This window comes from Symphalangus syndactylus, chromosome 1 (genome assembly GCF_028878055.3).
Source record: "Symphalangus syndactylus isolate Jambi chromosome 1, NHGRI_mSymSyn1-v2.1_pri, whole genome shotgun sequence".
Classification (NCBI taxonomy): domain Eukaryota; kingdom Metazoa; phylum Chordata; class Mammalia; order Primates; family Hylobatidae; genus Symphalangus; species Symphalangus syndactylus.
Genome location: NC_072423.2, coordinates 97,259,151 through 97,282,420, shown reverse-complemented (window position 1 = coordinate 97,282,420; position 23,270 = coordinate 97,259,151). Strand labels below are relative to the sequence as shown.

The window sequence follows — 23,270 nt, the reverse complement described above, 5'->3', positions numbered from 1 at the left end:
AATTATGGATAAATGACTTGAAATATCTTACCAATTTTGATATAGCCAGATCCATAGGACAGAAGAAAATTGTCACGCATGTAAACTTTAGTACATTTTATTTAGGGATAAAGAATACTATCTACAATTAAAACTGTAAAATCAAAAAGGGTTGGAATTCTCTTACATTGCTGATAGGAATATAAAGGGGCACAACCACTTCGGGAAACTGTTTGACAATAGCTACCAAAACTAAACCTTTGTGTATGCTATGATCCAGCCATTTCCTTCCGACAAATATAGCCAATAGAAACGAGTGCCAATGTCCACCAGGAGATTTGTACAGGAATGTTCACAGCAGCTTCATTCAGAGTAGCCAGGCACTGGAAACAGCCCAAATGTCCATCCGTGGTAGAATGGATGAATTGACGCATTGGTGAAAAGCAGGAGCTACAGCTAAGTGCAGCAGTGTGGACTGACCTCCCAGTTGTTATCTGAGGGAGGCAGCCGACACGGGAGTACAAGCTGAGGGATTCCACTTGCCTGAGGCACCAGCATAGGCAAACCTAAAGCCCTCTACATCTGAAGAGCGTTCCCCGCAGGGGTGCCCCACTGAGGAGGAGTCACGAGGCAGCCTGTGGGGCCGCCTGTCCTCTAACTTGACCTTGGTAGCAGGTACACAGGTGTGCGCAGGTACACAGGTGTGCACACATGCACAAGATCATCATGCCACAGCTGCAGATGTGTGCCTCCACTGCCTGTCACACTTCAGTGATCCGTGAAAATGCCTAAAGCTGCGCACCGCAGGCTGGGGCTGTCCAGCAGCACATTCTGCAGCGATGGCCCTGTGCTAGGGGCTGTGCTGCTGGACAGTACCGATTCCAAATGTCAACCCCAGGAGGGGGAAGGGAGGCCATGGACTTCCACTGTGACCTCTGTATTTCAATTTTTACAAAGAGCATTGAATCGTTTTGTATGTAAAGATATGTATGTATTTGTGTGTATAGATAGATTAAAAAGGGACAACAAATAGACCTGGATAACAAATCATGTGTATTGCTTGAGAAAGGCATGGCCCAACAGTTGAGACCTGCTTTGAAGTCAGCACGGGGACTTTGAATCAGGATCTCACCACTTATCAGCAGTTATTTAACCTCTTGGTGCCTGGGTTTCTCCAGGTATAAAACAATCATACATTAGTAGATTTTACTTCCTGAGGTCACTGAGGATTAAATGAGAGGGCATGTATATATAAATCCCATGGAAAGACGCCTGGCACACGATGTGTTGAGTTGTGTTCAGGCAGTGTGAGCTGCTAGTATGGTCCACGGTCTCAACCGTCTTAGGAAAGAGGGCCCCAGAAATGCTGGATGGAAATGTGTTGACACAGAAATAATGATTTTCTTTGCATCTTTACCATCTATTATTTTTTTACAGTAAATATGTAAGACTTGGAAACTCAGAAAACAAAACATGAAGAAACCTTAGCTACAATATACCTTTTTGTGTATGGAAACAAATTGAAATCAAACAAGAAGGGGCTGCACTTTCTGAACCGTGTAAAGAGACTCACTGCTTACTGTGGCACCTTTTACAACAATCAGATTCAAATGAGATGTCCTTCATTGAGCTGAGTTTTGAATGATAAAATCCATCCTGATGGAGCTTCCCGTTGTACCCTAGGCATGTCTTGGTAGAAATCCAGAAGCTTTCCAGCCAAAAATTGGGAAGGGCCAACTGGGCGATGTCAAGCCCCGGCACAACAAAGGGTGCAGCTGCAGGAGGTCAGGCTGCCTGAAGAATTACTGCGAGTGCTATGAGGTTAGTGCCCAGCTCCCTAACTCACTAAAAAAAAAAACACAGGTAAATATTTTGAGTAGCTTTTGTGGTTAAAAAACTTCACTGTAATTTAAAAAGATAAATATAATTAATTTTTTCTTCCAGAGTTTCTAGAAGGGCACTTATATTAATCTGAATTAATTTCCCAAATACCAGCTAAGCTTTGTAAACCAGGTCAGTTCACTGAGGGCTCCCTTTGGAGCATGTTGCTTCCCCTGAGCCCAGCCCTGAGTACCCAGTGAGGGTGCCCTCTGCATGGCTTTGTCCCTCTGCGGCCACTGATCCACACTGGTCCTCCAACAGGGTGGAAGCTCCCAGAGGGCAGCCGTGCCTCTTCCTCCCTGAGCAAAGCCCAGGTGCTCTAGGTGGGGCCGTGGGGGACAGTTTGGTCTCAAAGACTCAGTCTGTTCCAGGTCCCTGTGGCGCTTGTCCCCAGACATCCATTCACCTGGTGCTTTGACCAAGGGTAGCTCCTCCCTGGCTCACAGCCCCATCAGAGACCAGAATGGACAGTCAGCCTAAGCCAATGGAGAGAGGCTGACAAAGCAAGCTGCAGATCACGGCCTGGACAAAAGCTTTTTCTTTTCCCAAACATGTAATGACAGCAGAGGGACCCACTTTCCCCTTCAGTGCTGTCACTGTTTCACCTCTCTTTGCTATTTCTCTTTTCCTTTGTGTTGAAGGAAAGGAGGAAAGAGAAAGTGAGGGAACCCTTAGGCCCTATCAGGGGAGCAGCTGAGCAAACCTTCCTTACAAACCTCTGTTTTGGTTTGCTTGAGGTCTTTTGGGGGTTCCTGTGAATTATACTTTTCAAAGGCTGTTCACAGAGGGTCGGGCTTGAGAACAGTCCACCTGATTCTGGAGACATGCACTGAAAGATCTGGGAAGGTGGACCCCACAGTCCCCAGCTAGGATGTGGAAAACACAGTCAAAACATGACAGAGATGCACAGTTGAAACGGGACTGACATCACCCCCAAGGAATCACTTCCAACTGCACCCACAGCAGCTCCTCTGTCCTGCAAAACACCCTCACTGGCTGCCATGGAACTGTGGCTCAGCCCACTTCCCCAAGGCAGAGCCTCTGCTGGGCACAGCCCACAGAATGTGCAGGCTCAGAGGAAAGGGATACCACTGTCCTTTAGTCTCTGGCATTCATGTAGACTAGAAACTCTGAAAAGCCTCCTGCTTCAAAACACCCAGAGGTGCAGATGAAACAGAACGCATCCTCCTGAAGATGCATCTGTCAGCTGGAAAGAGCAGAGGGAAATCCCCGGGGTGGGGGCTGAAGGGAAGAGAAAGCCAAAAACCATAGTGATTGGCAGTGCCAGCTCTCAGTCAGCCCCTGGGGCCCACACGAGCAAGGATTTGGCATGAAGGGGCAAGAGGGGGCTTGCTGGGTACAGATGGGACACGCGGGCCCCCTGAGCATCACATTGCCAGGAAAAGCTTGAATCAAAATCCACCCGCAAGCCAGTAGGAGAGGTCTCCCCTGAGAGCTCCCAGCCACAGGCCTGCTCTTGGGCAGGTTTCGAATTCTACTCTCTTGTACGTTTTCTGCGCCCATAGAACCAGCATAATAGCCTCACATGCTGCAAGAGAACCATAAGCTAGAGTTTTATAATCAGCTATGGCAGGCTTTCTTCAAAACAAGTCAAATGAAGCAGCCTGTTGGCTCCCCGGTGGAGAAGGGAGAGCAACGCCCTCTCTCTGCTTGGGACTCACACCCACACACTCGGCCTCCACTCTGTCAGCAGCAGGACTACTGCATCTCCACAACAGCAGTGCGTGATGAAAACTGCAGATCACACAAACACACACAAACACACACACTCTCAAACACACACACTCAAACACACAGTCACACACACATTCACATTCATTCACACATATACACACACATACCCAAACCCCACATACACTCATGTGCACACACACACACACTCGACACACACACACACCCCACATACTCATATACAGGCTCAACACACACACACTCTCACCTACACATTCACACTCAACACACACACCCCACACACACTCATACACACACTCACATTCAACACACGCTCTCACCCACACATTCACACTCAACACACAGACACACACACACTCTCTCTCATGGGCAAATATACGCGAAGAATTGTTTAAGGTCCAAATAGAATTTGTCAGTTTTTGGTGACTTGTGGGACAACCTAATTTTATTGAAGCATTTTGTATTACCAGGCCCAAATTATGTGTTCTTCTATTTGCAAATGCATTGATTGCAAAAATTATGAAGAAAGCCCAGAACGAAAGACACTAATGAACATGCCAAACTACATGCAGACTGGAGGTTTGGAAGGCAGCCATCATCTGCCACCAGGACTTCCAAAATTCAGTCAAGATAGGTAGGTACTTTGAACTAACCTCTGCTAATGGAGGGAACAGAGGTTAATTTGAGAGGAGAATTAAGGACAATTTATACACTGGAAAGAATGTGTGAGCCTGCAGGGGCAGGCGTGTGTTCGGGGGCGGAGGGAAGCTGTTCCTCCCTCCATGGGCTAATCCTGGGTGGCGACCGTGTTTCCTTAGAGGCCCCGCTGCGGAAACCTGTTTTGTCCTCTTCGTCTGCTCAGCTCGGCCTTTTCATCCTCACTGTCTGAGTTACTCCCATTTTGTACCAGAAAACAAAAGAGCCCTGCTGCCAGGATCACCAGCAGGGCCAGCAGAGTTCTGACACTGCCCTTGCATTAATACAGAGCCACACCAACCCAGGGCAGCAAAGACAGCGCATGCCTCCCTATCCTTTATCGTGGGAAGTGGCAGCAAAGAGCTGTACTTGGTCCAAATTGTTTTCCTTACTAAGGATTGTGGATCCGGATTAGTTGGATAATTTTGCATTTATCAGTTTTGGAATTGTAATCCTAGTAGTTCTCAAGGTTGAGTCATAATTTTACTATCTATTAGATTCCATTCATTTGTTTAAAAAAAAAACTTCTTTGAGTTCAATGTAATGGTCATATCACGATAAAGTACCAGATGTCATTAATTAATATTTTGCAAAGCCAAATTCATGCTTATTTGGTTAGAGAGATATCAGAAATACTCATGATTGTGACCTACAGGGGTGTTTTTTTTGAGACCAGTGTTTTCACTCAGTTGCCCAGGCTGGAGTGCAGTGGTGCGATCACAACTCACACAGCCTCAACCCCCCAGGTTGAGGTGATCCTCCCACCTCAGCCTCCTGAGTAGCTGGGACTACAGGCATGTGCCACCACATCCGGCTGATTTTTCTATTTTTCGTAGAGATGGGGTCTCACCATATTGGTCTCGAACTCCTGAACTGTGATTCATCCACCTCTGCCTCCCAAAGCACTGAGATTACAGGTGTAAGCCACTGTACCCAGCTGACCCACAGAGGTCTTTATCAGTAAAAATTTACCAAAATCTGGCTGCATTGTGAAGTGATGTGTGAAAATGTCATCGCCTGCAGCAGGATGTGTGTTCCGTGGAGCCTGGCGGGGGCCTGTACATTGGAGTCTGGTCTTGCAGTGTTAACAGCCCTTCTTTTCCCAAGGGCAGCCCTGTCTTTTCTTCTTCAACCACAGTCATCGTGTATTGTCTTTATAGAGAGACTTTAATCCAACATTTTGCTTTATTTTTATAATCCAACACTTTTTAATCTTTTATAAAGTTTTCCTGAAAATTTTTCGACTTAGCACCACTTGGGTTGCTATCTAGCTAAGCCACAGTTGCCCCCTGAGCTCAGTGGGGAGAATAGCTGGTCCTATGTGATGTAGTACAACTTGTCTTTCAGAACCTCTTTCACAGCTCCAAGTGGCATTGAAGGGGGAAGGCCGTCCTGACAGCAGGACCCCAAGGCTTGACAGGCGAGTCTTCAGAACACTTGGCCTTGTCTGGCTGCACATGGTCCTGTGGGGAGGAGAGGCAGACACCCAGCGTGGACAGGACTCAGAGCAAAGCTGCCTGGCTTGTCCCCATGCCCTGCCTCAGCTAAGAGTCCTGCTTCCGCAATTTCCCACCTGGCCCACGTGCTTGACACTGTAGCCCAGGATCCTCTGGGTTTGTCAGTGGATCTAATTTTGAGGAAATTTCAAACCCACCATGAGAGGGATGTCAAAAACTGACAGATTTACTTGTCCTCTGTGTTATTCTTCTAAAAGCAGTTAATCCTTTCTTTCTTTTCTTTTCTTTCTTTTTTTTTTTTTTTTTCAAGACAGGGTCTCGGCTGGGCGTGGTGGCTCACGCCTGTAATCCTAGCACTTTGAGAGGCCGAGGAGGGCAGATCATAAGGTCAGGAGATCGAGACCATCCTGGCCAACATGGCAAAACCCTGTCTCTACTAAAAATACAAAAATTAGCCGGGCGTGGTGGCACATGCCTGTAATCCTAGCTACTCGGGAGGCTGAGGCAGGAGAATCACTTGAGCCAGGGAGTCGGAGATTGCAGTGAGCCAAGATCGTGCCATTGCACTCCAGCCTGGCGACAGAGCAAGACTCAGTATCAAAAAAAAAAAAGAGAGACAGGGTCTCACTTTGTTGCCCAGGCTGGTCTTGAACTCCTGGCTTCAGACCATCCTCCTGCCTTGGCCTCCCAAGGTGCTGGGATTACAGGCCACTGTGCCCGGCCTCATAGTTTCCAGTATGAGGAAGACAACGTTAGATTTTAGTGGATAATGTTTTTTAAAATAGCATGGACAAACAATGTTCTGCTGAATATAAATAGTACTCTAGGTAGAAACGGTGCGCTGTTGAGCGGCCTTTAACTGCTCTGTTTCTGACAGGCGGCCTTCCTCATGCATCTCCTGGGAGGTGGTGGAGGCCACATGCGCCTGCCTGCTGGCTCAGGGAGAAGAGGCCGAGAAAGAACACTGCTCCGAGTGCCTGGCAGAGCAGATGATCCTGGAGGAATTTGGAAGGTGCTTATCACAGATTCTCCACACTGAGTTTAAATCCAAGGGGTTGAAAATGGAGTAGAGTATAAAGTGTGAATGCATGTTGATTTTCTCTTAGTCTAGAAATCTCTAGTTTAGAAAGGTTGTTTAGGGGAACATGAGGCCGGCTCTGCAGCAACAACCAGGCTCCCCTGCATCCCTGGGCCCAGGGAGTTTACTCAGAGCTCTCTGAAGATGTGGCAACCCATGCCCCCTTTTCTGAGGAGGTGCGTGGCCTGAGCACTGTTTGTCTGGCCCAGAGGAGAGAGCTTGGGTTCCCGTAGTACTGGGAGAGCGTCTGCAGGGCAGCGGAGGGCAGGGCAGGGGAGGGTAGAGCAGGCCCTGTGGAGGGCAGAGCAGGCCCTGAGGAGAGCTCACTCTGGTCGACTCTTCCTCTCGGAGAATGTTGCTCTGGAGGCTGCTCTGCATAAAAACCCTAATGGTTTCTTGTTTGTTTTTCAAATTATTTAGAAATAAATTCTCTAGATGGGCTGTTATGATACCACTTAAAATCTCTAGAGAACTACTGAACACCCAAAGATTTTCTGTAGTGTAGACATTTCCCCAGAGGCCTGCGAAACTGTCAGTCTTTCTAAGGCGCCCGGGAGACGCAGGCAATGGGGCCTCGCAGGCCGGGCTTGCACCAGCATGTCTTGAGTTAGCGGACTTAAAATTATCTAATTTCTTCTGTGTTTCTACTTGAATTGTGGAAAGCTCTATTATCCAATTAACTTCTCCATAATTATTGTTGTAATATTATTATTGTTTGTAAAATATGGTTCACATAACTAGCTTGTGGAAACCAGCAGGTAAAATGAATTCTTAAGTTGACGTTTTTGGTTCTGTTGTAAAGCAAAAATGAGTAAAAATTTCCAATGTCTTCAACTGTTGTCATTAACTTAGTAACTGAAAATGTGTTCATCTGATGAGTACCCACCCTGAAATGTATTGAGAGAATATTCTTTCATGTTTCTGCATTCATTACTAGTGTTGGCCACTTAGAGGGTGTTTAGGAAACTCAAGTACAAATGCAGCAGAGATAGAAGTGTGACTGCTGGGCCCAGGCACTGGGCACATAAGTGAGCAAGCAACCAGGGAGGAAGCTGTCTTTTATGGAGCTGTGTCTGGAACAGTCTAGTTGCAAACACAGCCACAGGAAGCCACAGAGGAGAAAAGGAAGACTGAATTCTTCCCCTTTGCAATTCCCTTTGGACCCTTGGGATCCAGAGTCTGTGGCAGAAAACCAGAGGTAAAGACATGCATTGTGAGACAGGGAACCCTCAGCCAGCCGTACACCCCACTTGCTGTGTGTGCTTTCAGTCCCATCAGCATCACGGCGAGCAGGGAGGCGCACTGCTGGGGGAGCCACCTGGCCCCCTTCACCCTTGGGGGCTGGAAGGTGACCTGGAAATGGGGACTTTGGGAGCTGCCTCTGGGGGGGCTGCCTCTATCCTGCTGTCCCTCTCAGCAACACTGCCAACAGCAAGATCTGCCAGCCACATGAGTAAAGTTTCTAGTAGCTACAAGTAAAACTTTGAAAAGGAGCAGGTAAAATTAGTTTTAATAATCTTTTATTTATCCCAATGTATCCAAAATACTATCGTTTCAATGTGTAATCAAAATGAAAATGATTGAGATTTCACATTCCTTTATGTGTACCCAATATTTGAAATGCAGGGTGTCTTGTACTCACAGCAGGTCTCAGTTGGCACCAGCCACACCTTAAGGGTTTGGGCGCCTCAGCACAGCCCTGGGGCACCCAGTGGAGGGAGGAAAAGGGAACAATGTCCTCCAGCATTCTCCTGAGGCAAAGGGCTGCCTAGGGAGATCCTGAACCAGGTGTGGCCCACCCGTGGAGCCCGGAGGAAGTGTGAGCAGGGAACTCAGTGGGGGGCTGGGGATACAGGCCCCCCACACTGCACGGGAGCCGGCCCTGAATCCCGGGCTCCTATGGAGAAGGAGCCTGCGCTGGCCAAGGATGCTCTGACTGTGGCCAGGTGTACTGCGCTAACGCCTGGAGGTGACGGAGGAGCCAACCTGGGCAGGCACGAGCCCTGCAGGGTCTTCCAGCAGAGAAGAAGAACTCGCTGAGTGGGTGCCGCTTGCAGGGGATCCCGTCTGAGAAGTGAAAGCCGAGATACAGACGTGGATAAAGCCACTATGCTGACCAGAGACAGTACAGAAGATGACTAAAAAGCTAGAAAATCACATCTCTTATGTGTCTGGCGGAGAGCCAGTGCTATTTTAAAACGATATACAAATTAACATATCATGTTCTTATTTGAGAGTGTAGCTGTGCAAATTTAACCATATCTTTTTTTTTTTTTTTTTTTTTTGAGACAGAGTCTCACTCTGTTGCCCAGGCTGAAGTGCAATGGCGCGATCTCGGCTCACTGCAACCTCCGCCTTCTGGGTTCAAGTAATTCTCCTGTGTCAGCCTCCTGAGTAGCTGGGATTACAGGCGCGCACCACCACGCCCGGCTAATTTTGTATTTTTAGTAGAGACGGGGTTTCACCATTTTGGTCAGGCTGGTCTTGAACTCCTGACTTCAGGTGATCCGCCCGCCTGGGCATCCCAAAGAGCTGGGATTACAGGTGTGAGCCACCGCGCCCGGCCTTAACCATATCTTTCTACTCTGTCCTATTAAATAACTTGGACCACCTTTGTGATTAAGGTTAGATTATCTATTGGTTTTGGGTTTTTGTTTTGTTTATCCGAAAGAAAAAAAAAGAAAAAAAACCTTGTTTTTTCATAGACACGGAGAAGAAATCATTGTTTAGAATGACACGCACTGAAATCGCTCTTTCCTGTCAGTGAACACAGGCTGCGCACTGCACAGAAAGTCTGGCCACCAGGGAGCATCCTTAGGATAGAAGGTGCTGTCGGCGGCGAAAGGTCAGCAGAAGGGTTGGTGTATTTTTCATCTCGGCTTGGATGCTCTTATCCCTTTACAAACCTCTCGCCAGTACCTGAAGTTCTGCCAGTACTGGTCCCTTTTCAGTGGGGGCGCGGTTTAAAACCATAATAAGTTATCGTAAGGAGTCAGTTAAAATACTGTCTTAGGGAATTCAAAGGTTGAACCCTCATCCAAGATAAAATGATCAGAGCAGCCAGAGGATCCAGAGAGCAGGAGGGGGCGCAGAAGACGAAGCAGGGAGGAGGCCTCCCGTTCTGCAGGCGGCGCGCTCTTTAGGAAGGCAGCTGGGCACAGCTGGGGCCCGGTGAAGCCGCGCTGAGCTTTGTGCATGGGGCCGGCTGTGTGGTCTCCCTGCTGCACTTTCTCCCCAGGAGTCCTTAGCCTCAGAGGAGGGAGGAAGCACGAGAGGAGGGATCACCGAGAGGCATCTTCCCCCAGCGCTGCCTCCATCTTGCGCCCAACCCCCAGCCCCCAGCAGAGGCTGGGGAGCCTCAGGGAGCACTGCCCGGCCCCAGCCACCGATAAAACTGGAATTGAAGACTCATTGCATGGATGTTCTCTTCATATATTTAAAAATGATTATCAGGAAAAAGTTTGAGCCTCCTAAAAATGGTAGCGGGTTTGTTTGTTTTTTAACAACAAACTTTAATAAAAACTTTAATGTTTGATATTTTAAATTTTGCCTTGACTTTCAGGAAATTCAGAAGTAAATCTATTCAATACCAGAAATCACATTAGCCCAGGTTTAGGATTAACTGTCTCTCTCTTTTTTCCATACAGCTTTACTTTTTTAAACATGCTTTCTATTTGTACTATTATATGCATCTTTTACTGTAAACCATTTCATGTGTTTATTGGAAATAGACAGACGATAGAAACATTATTACCGAATTATGAAGACAGAGTCTGCAGTGACAACCTTTTTAATGATGATTCCCTAGAAATATATATATTTTAATGGAGGCAGAGTCTCACTCTGTTGCCTATGCTGTAGTGCTGTGGTGCGATCATAGCTCAATGCAGCCTCAAACTCCTGGCTTCAAGCAATGCTCCCAGGTAGCTAGAACTACAGGCTCACACCGTCATACTCAGCTAAGTTTTTGTATTTTTATTTTTTGTAGAGACAGGGTCTTGCTATATTGCCTAGGCCTCAAACTCCTAGCCTCAAATGATCTTCCCTCCTTGACCTCCTGAAGCACTGAGATTACAGGTGTGAGCCACTGTGCTGGGGTCTCTATTTTTTTTTTTTTTTTTTACTAGAGTATTTTTTAGAGTAGTTTTGGGTTCACAACAAAACTGAGCAGAAAGTGCAGAGATTTCCCATATAATCCATGCCCCCCAACACGGCAGCCTCCCCACTACCAACGTTCCTCACCAGAGCCGTCCTTTTGTTACAACTGATGAACCCACAGTGATACACCATCATCCAAAGTGATACACCACAAACCCAAAGCCCATGCTGACGTTAGGATTCCCTCTTGGTATTCCACATGCTATGGGTTTTGACAAATGTACAATGGCACATATCCAGGGTTACAGCACACAGAACAGTCTCACTGCCCTAAACCACCTCTGTGCTCTGCCTGTTCATCCTTCCCTCCCCACGACTCCTGGCGATCACTGATATTTTCACTCTCTCCACAGTTTTACCTTTCCCAGAATGTCACTTAAGTGGGATCATACAGTAGGTAGCCTCTTCAGACTGGCTTCTTTCACTTAGTAATATGCATTTATGTCCTCCATATCTTTTCATGGCTTGATAGCTCATCTCCTTTTAGCACTGAATAATATTCCATTGTCTGGATGTACCACTGTTCATCCCTTCACCTCCTGAAGAACATCTGAGTTGCTTCCAAGTTTGGGCAACTTGGAATAAAGCTGCTGCAAATATCTGTATGCAGGTTTCTGTGTGGATGCAAGTTTTTAATCCCTTTGGGTAAATGTCAATGAGCATGACTTCTGGATCATGTAATAAGAATATATTTAGTTTTGCATGAAACCACCAAGCTGTCTTCCAAAGAAGCTGTATCATTGAGTATTCCCACCAGCAGTGAATGAGAGTTCCTGTGGCTCCACGTCCTCACCAGCACTTAGCGTTGTCAGTGTTTGGGATTTTGCCGGTTCTAACAGGTGTGTACTGGTATCTCATTGCTATTTTAATTTGCAGTTCCCCAATGACATATGATGTTGAGCATATCTCCATATGCATACTTGCCATCTGCATATCTTCTTTGGTGAGATGTCAGTTGAGGTCTTTTGGTCATTGTTTAGTTGGGTTGTTTCTTTTCTTATTGTTGGGTTTTAAGAATTCTTTGTATATTTTGGATAACAGTCCTTTATTAGATACGTCCTTTGCAAATATTTTCTCCCAGTCTGTGGCTTGTCTCCTCACTCTCCTGACAGTGTATTTTGCAGAGTGGAAGTTTTTAATAAAGTTCAGCTCATCAATTTTTTTTTTCGTGGATCATGCATTTGGCATAGTGTCTAAAAAATCATTGCCATATCCAGACCATCCATACTTTCTCCTGTGTTATCTTCTAGGGATTTTATTTTATTTTATATTTTTTGAGATGGAGTCTCTCTCTGTCCCCCAGGATGGAGTGCAGTGGGGCAATCTCAGCTCACTGCAACCTCCGCCTCCCGAGTTCGAGTGACCCTCCTGCCTCAGCCTCCTAAGTAGCTAGGATTACTGGCGCCTGCTACCACGCCTGGCTAAGTTTTGTATTTTCAGTAGAGATGGAGTTTCACCACGTTGGCCAGGCTGGTCTTGAACTCCTGACCTCAAGCCATCCTCCCGCCTTGGCCTCCCAAAGTGCTAGGATTACACGTGTGAGTCACTGCACCTGGCCAATCTTCTAGGAATTTTATAGTTTACAACTTACATTTAGGTCTATGATCTATTTTGAGTGAATTTTTGTGAGAGGGATAAGAGGCTTTATCTAGAGTCATTTTTTTGCATATAAATGTCCAGTTGTTCTGGCACCATCTGTCAAAAAGGCTCTCTTTTCTCCAGGGTATTGCTTTTGTTCCTTTGTCAGAGATCAGTTGGCTCTATTTGTATGAGTCTGGGCCCTCTATTCTGTTCCATTGATCTATTTTTCTATTCTTTTACTAATACCACACCATCTTGATTACTGTAGCTTTACAGTAGCCTTCCAACTTTGTTCTTTTTTTTCAATATTTTTTTGGCTATTCTGGGTCTTTTGCCTCTCCATATAAACTTTAGAATCAGGTTTTGTTGTTGTTGTTGTTTGTTTGTTTGTTTGTTTTGGTTTGTTTTTTTTTTTTGAGACAAGATCTCACTATGTTGCCCAAGTTGGAGTGCAGTGGCATGTGATCATGGCTCATTGCAGCATTGACCTCCCAGGCTCAGTTGATCCTCCTGCCTCAGCCTCCTGAGCAGTTGGGACCACAGGTGTACATCACCATGCCTGGCTAATTTTTTTTATTATTTGTAGAGACAAGGTCTCACTATGTTGCCCAGGTTGGTCTCAAACTCCTGGGCTCAAGCGATCCTCCTGCCTTGGCCTCACAGAGTGCTGGGAGTATAGGCATGAGCCACCATGCCTGGCCCAGGAATCAGTTTTTTGCTATCCACAAAATAACTTGCCAGAATTGTTATTGGAATTGTGTTGGATTTATACATCAGATTGGGAAGAACTAATATTTGACAATATTGAGTCTTCCTATCCACAAGCATGGAATATTTCTCCATTTATTTAGCACTGTATTTATTTCTTTCATCAGAGTTATATAGTTTTCCTCATGTAGGTTTTGGTAAATGCATGCCTAAGTATTACATTTTTGGGGGGTGCTAACGTTAAGTGATATTGCATTTTTAATTTCAAATTTTACTTGTTCATTGCTGGTATATAGGAAAGCTATTGACTTTTGTTTATTAACCTTGTATCCTGCAACTTTGCTATAATTGCTTATTAATACCAGGACGTTCGTTGTTGTTGTTGATGATACTTTTAGAAGTTCTACATAGATGATCATGACGTCTGCAAACAAAGCTTTATTTATTCCTTCCCAATCTGTAAACTTTGTATATCCTTATCTTATTGCATTAACTAGGCATTCCCGTACAATGTTTAAAAGAGTGATGAGAGGAGACATCTTTGGCTTTTTCTCACTATTAATTATGATATTAGCTGTAGGTTTTTAGTAGGTGTTCTTTACCATGTTGACAAAGTTCACCTCTATTTCTAGTTCTTATTAGGAAAGGGTGTTAGATTTTGTAAAATGCTATTTCTGCGTGCATTGATGTAATTAACGGATATCTCTCCTTTAGCGTGTTGATTTGATTAATTACATCAATTGATTTTTGAATGTTAAACCAGCTTTGCACACCTGTGATAAATTCCACTTAGTCATGGCATATAATTTTATTTACACATTGTTGGATTTAACTTGCTAACATTTTGTTGAGGATTTTTGCTTGTATGTTCATGAGAGATACTGGTCTATAGTTTTCTTTTAATGTCTTTGTCTGGTTTGGGTATTAGAGTTATGCTGGCCTCATAGAATGAGTCAGGAAATATTCCCTCCAGTTCTATCTTCTGGAAGAGATTATAGAGAATTTAAAACAATTTCTTTCCCAAATGTTTGCTAGAATTCAACAATGGACCCATCAGGGCTTCCAAAAATATTTTAACTTGCTTCTTTAAAAATTAAAGTTTTCATTTTGTAATAACTATAGATTCACATGCAGTTTTAAGAAATAATACAGAGAGGCCAGGCGAGATGGCTCACGCCTGTAATCCCAGCACTTTGGGAGGCCGAGGCGGGTGGATCACGAGATCAGGAGATCAAGACCATCCTGGCTAACACAGTGAAACTCCGTCTCTACTAAAAATACAAAAACAAAATTAGCTGGGCGTGGCAGCGGGTGGCTGTAGTCCCAGCTACTGGGGAGGTTGAGGCAGGAGAATGGCGTGAACCTGGAAGGCGGGGCTTGCAGTGAGCCAAGATTGCGCCACTGCACTCCAGCCTGGGCGACAGAGCGAGACTCCATCTCAAAAAAAAAAGAAATAAATAATACAGAGAAATGCAATGTACCCTTTATCCAGTTTTCCTAATGATAATAACATCTTACAAATCTATAGGACAATATCACAACCAGGATGGCGACATTGATACTGTCAAGAGACAGAACATTTCTGTCACCTCAAAGGTCTCTCGAGTTCAAGTTGCCCACACACATTTTCCTACCATCCCCATCCCCTCCCTAGCCCCTGGTAACCACTAATCTCTTCTCCATTTCTATAATATTGTCATCTCAAGAATGTTTGATACATGGAATTACATAGTATGTAACTTTTGGGAACTTTTTTTTAAAGACAGAGTCTTGCTCTCTCACCCAGGCTGAAGTACAGTTGTGTGATCATAGCTCACTGTAACCTTGAACTCCTGGGCTGAAGGGATCCTCCCCCGCCTTAGCCTCCCAAGTAGCTAAGACTACAGGCACGCACCCCCATGCCTGGCTAATAATTTTTATGTTTTATTTTTTGTAGATACAAGGTCTTGCTATGTTGTCCGGGCTGGTCTTGAACTCCTGGCCTCAAGAAATCCTCCCACCTCAGCTTCTCAAAGTGCTGAGATTACAGGCATGAACCGGCACTCTCAGCCTGTTTTTTGTTTTTTCCCTTTTTTCCATTCAGTATAATTCTCTGGAGACTCATCCAAGTTGCTATGTGTATCAACAACTCATTTCTGGCTGGGTGTGGCAGCTCATGCCTATAATCCCAGGGCTTCCAGGGGCCAAGTCAGGAGCCTGGGCAACAGAGTAAGACCTTTTCTCTAAAAAGTAAAAATAAAAAATAAACAAAAAGCCACCCAATTTATTCTTTTTTATTGCTGAGTAGTAGTCCATGGTGTAGATGTACCACAGTTTAACCATTTACCCATTGAAGGACATATGGGTGGTTTCCAGTTTGGGGCTATTATGAATAAAGTTACTATGAACATTTGTGTACAGGCTTACGTGTAAAGCTAAGTCTTCATTCCTTGCAATAAATACCCAGGAGTGCAATTGGTGGGTTGTATGGTAGTTGCATATTTATTTTTATTTTTAAAATTTAATTGTTTTGAAATTTGTGTGGGTGCATATTGGGTATATATATTTATGGGGTCCATGAGATGTTTGGATACAGGCATGCAGTGTGAAATCAGCACGTCCTGGGGAATGGGGTATGCATCCCACAAACATTCTTTGAGTTACGAACACAATCCAATTACACTTGTTAAGTCACTTTTAAATGTACAATTAGGTTATTATCATCTATAGTCACCTTACTGTGCCATCAAATAGTAGGTCTTATTCATTCTTTCTATTTTTGGTACCCATTAACCAAGTTGCATATTTAGTTTTTAAAGTAACTGCCAAAATGTTTTCCAAACACGCTGTACCATTTTGCATTTCCACAAGCAGTACATGAGCAACACATTTTCTCTGCATTTTTGCCAGCATTCCTTTAATGCTGTCACTGTTTTTTCTTTTAGTCATTCCGATAGGTGGTTAGCCACACCTCATTGTGGATTTAATGTGCATTTCCCTAATGACCAATGATGTTAACATAATTTCATGTGCTTATTTTCCATGTATATCTCCTCTTTGGTGAAATATCTGTTTATGCATTTGCCCATTTTTAATTTGACTTTTTTTCTTCTTCTTTTTTTTTTTTCTCTTTATGGTTGAGTTTTCAGGTTTTGTTTTGTTTTGTTTTGTTTTGTTTTGCTTTGTTTTGTTTTGTTTGAGACAGAGTCTTGCTCTGTCGCCCAGACTGGAGTGTAGTGATGTGATCTCAACTCACTGTAACCTCCACCTCCTGAGTTCAAGCAAATTCTCCTGCCTCAGCCTCCGGAGCAGCTGGGATTACAGGTGCCCACAACCACGCCTGGCTAATTTTTGTATTTTTAATGGAGAAGTCTAATATATCTTTATATATAACTTTAATGGATCATGCTTTTGGTGTCAAGTCTGGGAACTCTTTACTTACCATAGATCCTAAGGATTTTCTAAAAGTTTATAGTTTTACATTTTGCATTTAAATCTATCATCCATTAAATTCCTCGACAAATACACCCTCCCAAGACTAAACCAGGAAGAAGTTGAATCTCTGAATGGACCAATAACAGGTTCTGAAATTGTGGCAATAATCAATAGCTTACCAACCAAAAAGAGTCCAGGACCTGATGGATTCACAGCTGAATTCTACCAGAGGTACAAGGAGGAACTGGTACCATTCCTTCTGAAACTATTCCAATCGATAGAAAAAGAGGGAATCCTCCCTAACACATTTTACGAAGCCAGCATCGTCCTGATACCAAAACCTGGCAGAGACTTAACCAAAAAAGAGAATTTCAGACCAATATCCTTGATGAACATTGATGCAAAAATCCTCAATAAAATACTGGCAAACCGAATCCAGCAGCACATCAAAAAGCTTATCCACCATGATCAAGTGGGCTTCATCCCTGGGATGCAAGGCTGGTTCAACATATGCAAATCAATAAATGTAATCCAGCATATAAACAGAACCAAAGACAAAAACCACATGATTATCTCAATAGATGCAGAAAAGGCCTTTGACAAAATTCAACAACCCTTCATGCTAAAAACTCTCAATAAATTAGGTATTGATGGGACATATCTCAAAATAATAAGAGCTATCTATGACAAACCCACAGCCAATATCATACTGAATGGGTAAAAACTGGAAGCATTCCCTCTGAAAACTGGCACAGGACAGGGATGCCCTCTCTCACCGCTCCTATTCAACATAGTGCTGGAAGTTCTGGCCAGAGCAATCAGGCAGGAGAAGGAAATAAAAGGTATTCAATTAGGAAAAGAGGAAGTCAAATTGTCCCTGTTTGCAGATGACATGATTGTATATCTAGAAAACCCCATTGTCTCAGCCCAAAATCTCCTTAAGCTGATTAGCAACTTCAGCAAAGTCTCAGGATACAAAATTAATGTACAAAAATCACAAGCATTCTTGTACACCAATCACAGACAAACAGAGAGCCAAATCATGAGTGAACTCCCATTCACAATTGCTTCAAAGAGAATAAAATACCTAGGAATCCAACTTACAAGGGATGTGAAGGACCTCTTCAAGGAGAACTACAAACCACTGCTCAATGAAATAAAAGAGGATACAAACAAATGGAAGAACATTCCATGCTCATGGGTTGGAAGAATCAATATCGTGAAAATGGCCATACTGCCCAAGGTAATTTATAGATTCAATGCCATCCCCATCAAGCTACCAATGACTTTCTTCACAGAACTGGAAAAAACTACTTTAAAGTTCATATGGAACCAAAAAAGAGCCCGCATCACCAAGTCAATCCTAAGCCAAAAGAACGAAGCTGGAGGCATCACCCTACCTGACTTCAAACTATACTACAAGGCTACAGTAACCAAAACAGCATGGTACTGGTACCACAACAGAGACATAGATCAATGGAACAGAACAGAGCCCTCAGAAATGATGCCGCATAGCTACAACTATCTGATCTTTGACAAACCTGACAAAAACAAGAAATGGGGAAGGGATTCCCTATTTAATAAATGGTGCTGGGAAAACTGGCTAGCCATATGTAGAAAGCTGCAACTGGATCCCTTCCTTACACCTTATACAAAAAGTAATTCAAGATGGATTAAAGACTTATATGTTAGACCTAAAACCATTAAAATCCTAGAAGAAAACCTAGGCAATACCATTCAGGACATAGGCGTGGGCAAGGACTTCATGTCTAAAACACCAAAAGCAATGGCAACAAAAGCCAAAATCGACAAATGGGATCTCATTAAACTAAAGAGCTTCTGCACAGCAAGGGAAACTATCATCAGAGTGAACAGGCAACCTACAGAGTGGGAGAAAATTTTTGCAACCTACTCATCTGACAAGGGGCTAATATCCAGAATCTACAATGAACTCAAACAAATTTACAAGAAAAAAACAAACAACCCCATAAAAAGGTGGGCAGAGGACATGAACAGACACTTCTCAAAAGAAGACATTTATGCAGCCCAAAAACACATGAAGAAATGCTCATCATCACTGGCCATCAGAGAAATGCAAATCAAAACCACGGTGAGATACCATCTCACACCAGTTAGAATGGCCATCATTAAAAAATCAGGAAACAACAGGTGCTGGAGAGGATGTGGAGAAATAGGAACACTTTTACACTGTTGGTGGGACTGTAAACTGGTTCAACCATTGTGGAAGTCAGTGTGGCGATTCCTCAGGGATCTTGAACTAGAAATACCATTTGATCCAGCCATCCCATTACTGGGTATATACCCAAAGGACTATAAATCATGCTGCTATAAAGACACATGCACACGTATGTTTATTGCGGCACTATTCACAATAGCAAAGAGTTGGAACCAACCCAAATGTCCAACAACGATAGACTGGATTAAGAAAATGTGGCACATATACACCATGGAATACTATGCAGCCATAAAAAATGATGAGTTCGTGTCCTTTGTAGGGACATGGATGAAACTGGAAAACATCATTCTCAGTAAACTATCGCTAGGTCAAAAAACCAAACACCGCATGTTCTCACTCATAGGTGGGAATTGAACAATGAGAACTCATGGACACAGGAAGGGCATCATCACACTCCGGGGACTGTTGTGGGGTGGGGGGAGGGGGGAGGGACAGCATTAGGAGATACACCTAATGCTAAATGACGAGTTAATGGGTGCAGGAAATCAACATGGCACATGGATACATATGTAACAAACCTGCACATTGTGCACATGTTCCCTAAAACCCTAAAGTATAATAAAAAATAAAAAAAATAAAAAATAAAATAAATAAATAAATAAATAAATAAAATAAAATAAATCTATCATCCATTTTGAGTTAATTTTAAGAATAAGGTGTGAAGCCAGGTGCAGTGTTGCATGGCTATAGTTCCAGCTACTCAGGAGGCTGAGGCAGAAGGATTCCTTGAGCCTAGGAGTTTGAGTCCAGCCTGGGCAACATAGTGAGATCCCGTCTCTAAAATTAAAAAAAAATGTGTGAGGTTTAGGTCACAATTCTTCTTCAACTTTGATTTTATTTTTTGCCTATAGATACTCAATTGCTTCAGCACCATTTGTTGAAAAGGCTATCCTTTCTTCATTGATTTCTTTTGCGCCATTGTCAAAAACCAATGAATGTATTTGGGTGGGTTTATTTCTGGATTCTCTGTTCTGTTGATCGATGTATCTATACACACAGTCTTGATTACTGTAGCTTTTAACTCAAGTAGACTCTTCTTTATTTTGCTTTTTCAAAACGTTGCTTTAGCTGTTCTACTTTCTTTGCCTCTCCATATAAAGTTTAGAATAAGCTGGCCAGGCACGGTGACTCACACCTGTAATCCCAGCACTTTGGGAGGGCAAGGCGGGTGGATCATGAGGTCAGGAGATCGATACCATCCCGGTTAACACAGTGAAACCCTGTCTCTACTAAAACCACAAAAAATTAGCCGGGCGTGGTGGTGGGCGCCTGTGGTGACAGCTACTCAGGAGGCTGAGGCAGGAGAATGGCGTGAACCCAGGAGGCGGAGCTTGCAGTGAGCTGAGACTGCACCACTGCACTCCAGCCTGGGAGACAGCAAGACTGTCTCAAAAAAAAAAAAAATGTTAGAGTAAGCTTATCTATTTCTTCAAAAAATCTTGCTGGGATTTGATAGGAATTGTGTTAAACTTGTATATGAACTTGGAAAAAACTGACATCTTTACTGTGTTGAGTCTTTCAATCTATGAACATGAACATGGTATGTCTCTACATTTATTTAAAACTCCTTTGGTTTCTTTCATCAGTGTTGTATAGTTTTTAGTATATAATGATAACATGTTTTATTATATTTACATATTTACACATAAGTATTTCTTTTCTTTTTTTTTTTTTTTTTTTTTGAGACAGTGTTGCTCTGTTGCCCAGGCTGGACTACAATGGTGCGATCTATAATCCCAGCTACCCAATAGGCTGAGGCAGGAGAGTTACTTGAACCCCAGTGGTGGAGGCTGCAGGAAGCCGAGATCACACCAGTGCACTCCAGCCTGGGCAGCAGAGCGAGACACTGTCTCAAAACAAAAAACAAACAAACAAACAAAACCAAGTTCATGGGTTCTTTCCTCTGCCCTCTACATTCTGCTATTTAGTCCATCCATTGGAATTTCTATTTTGGTTATTGTATTTTTTAGTTCTAAAAGTTCCATTTGGTTCTTCTTTCTAGTTTCTGTTTCTTTGCTGAAACTTTGTATTTTTACTTGTTTAAAGTATGTTTGAAATAGTTCGTTGAAGCATTTCTTTTTTATGATGTCTGCTTTAAAATCTTTGTCAGATAACTCTAATACTCACTATGTCAGTGTTGACATCTATCGATGGTCTTTTACCAGTCAGTTTGAGATCTTCCGGATTCTTGGTATGATAAGTGATCTTTGATTGAAACCTGGACTTTTAGGGTGCTATGGTATGAAACTCTGGATTTTATTTGAACCTTCTCTTTTAGCTGGCTTGTTCTGATATTGCCCTGGAGGGGAAAGGCCGGGGGTGCCACCTCATTACTGCCAGGTGGGGACAGAAGTCCAGGCTTCCCACTGAGTCTCCATTGACAGCTGGGCATGGGTGGGCTGCTCCTCATTATGGCTGGGCAGGAGTGGGAGTTCCAGCTCCCCACTAATACCTCCCTTGCTGGGAGGGGTAGGAGCGCCTTCGTACTGCACCGCTCCGCACGGTCTCTGCTGATACCACAGGGGAAGGGGGTGGCCTTGTCACACTGCGAGGTGGTAAAAGTGCTGATTCTCCACTAGCCTTCCTCTGACACCACCCCAATGCATGGAGAGAAGTATGCCTGTTACTGTGGGGGAGGAAGGACACAGAATCCAGGCTCCCAGGTGGTCTCTGCTGACACTGTAGTAGGGGGTCTTGTTACTGCTGGGGATGGGGTGGTTGTGGGGGATGAGGTCCTGGTTCTTTACTCGGCACCCTACAACTGTCCCTTGGTTGGGGTTTGGGCCACCTTGTCACAGCCTTATGAGTAAGTCTAGGCTCCCTACCTAGCATTGGCTGGCCTGGTGAAGCCACAGTGTTTGCTGGGGTGTTTGACTGGAGTAGAGTGGTCATTATCTACAATTCTCCATCTTACCAGGCTTCCCTTTCCTGGTCCTTTATCTAGAGAGGGCAGTTTTTGTTGGGGCCTTCGTGGTCTATACCTGTTGGCATTTCTAGGACACTGGCTCCTTCAGCCCAAGTCTAAGATATGTGAGGCAAAAAGAAAACCCAGGGAATTCACCATGGGCTGAAGTTCCTAGCTGGTCTGCCTATCACTTGGGCTTTCAGAGTCTTCTTATGTTTGCTTTATATATGATGTTCAGGATTTTTAACTGTACTTAGCAAAAGGACAAAGGAAAATTCTACCTGTACTCCATCTCCTGGAAGCAGAAATCACTGGATCATTGTTTTTTTAAAGTTATAACAGAGACTGTCAAGCTTTCTGGTTTCTAGAGCCTTCTTAGTTTTTATCATGATAACACAGGATAAAATCTTATAAACCAAAAAGTATCAAGACAGATCTCAATCAAGGTAGAGGTTTATTTTGCCAAGTTAAGGACCATGGCTCATGACACAGCCTCAGGAGATCCTAAGAATATATATCCAAGGTGGTTGAGTTACAGCTTGGTTTTTTTTGTTTTTTTTTTTTGAGACAAAGTCTTGCTCTGTCGCCCAGGCTGGAGTGCAGTGGTGCAACCTCAGCTCACTGCAAGCTCTGCCTCCCGGGTTCACACCATTCTCCTGCCTCAGCCTCCCGAGTAGCTGGGACTACAGGTGCCCACCAGCTAATTTTTTGTATTTTTACTAGAGATGGGGTTTCACCATGTTAGCCAGGATGGTCTTGATCTCTTGACCTGGTGATCCACCCACCTCGGCCTCCCAAAGTGCTGGGATTACAGGCGTGAGCCACCGCACCCAGCCAAGTTACAGCTTGGTTTTATACGTTATATGGAGACAGAAGTTACAGGCAAAGACATAAATCAATACACATAAGGTATACATTGGTTTGGCCCAGAAAGGTGGAACATCTCAATGAGTGGGGTAGGATGGGGAGCTTGTAGGTTATAGGTGGGTTCAAAGGTTTCCTGATTGGCAATTGATTGAAAGAGTTAAGCCCTTCTGAAGAGTTGAAGTTAACTTGAATTAAGGGAAGGTAGACGGAGGTGGGAGGGGTCGGTTGTGGAAGGCAAGGTTCTTGTTATGTAGATGAAGACTCCAGGTAGCAGGCTTCAGAGAGAATAGACATTCAGGTGAATGCCTCTTACCAGACCTTAGAAAGATGTCAGACTAGGAAGGAGATTCTCTACAGAATGCAAATTTCCCCCACAAGAGTCAGCTTTGCAGGACCATTTCAGAATATGTCAAAGAAATATATGTGGGGCTAAAATACTTTCATTTCCTTCAGGGTTTGTTATCTGTCATGTGATGCTATACCAGAGTCAGGCTGGAATTTGGTATCTTATTGCTAAAAAGAGGCTGATTTGTCAGTCTCAAGATCTCTGTTGTAATGTGAATGCTGGTCCCTGGT

At 43.9% G+C, this 23,270-nt stretch overlaps 1 protein-coding gene across 7 annotated transcripts in view; it reads left to right on the top strand.

The window, feature by feature from the left end:
• Nucleotides 1-23,270, top strand: part of TESMIN (testis expressed metallothionein like protein) — an 89,676-nt gene that overhangs the window by 37,081 nt on the left and 29,325 nt on the right. For 2 of the 7 annotated variants that reach the window (XM_055270853.2, XM_063644543.1), the window contains exons 8-11: nt 1,663-1,800; nt 4,044-4,207; nt 5,600-5,689; nt 6,604-6,738. In XM_055270853.2, the coding sequence (XP_055126828.2) occupies nt 1,663-1,800; nt 4,044-4,207; nt 5,600-5,689; nt 6,604-6,738 (527 nt within the window). Of the gene's footprint in view, nt 1-1,662; nt 1,801-4,043; nt 4,208-5,599; nt 5,690-6,603; nt 7,639-23,270 lie in introns of those variants that run through there. The other 5 variants (XM_063644545.1, XM_063644562.1, XM_063644552.1 and 2 more) reach the window with 5 other exon arrangements.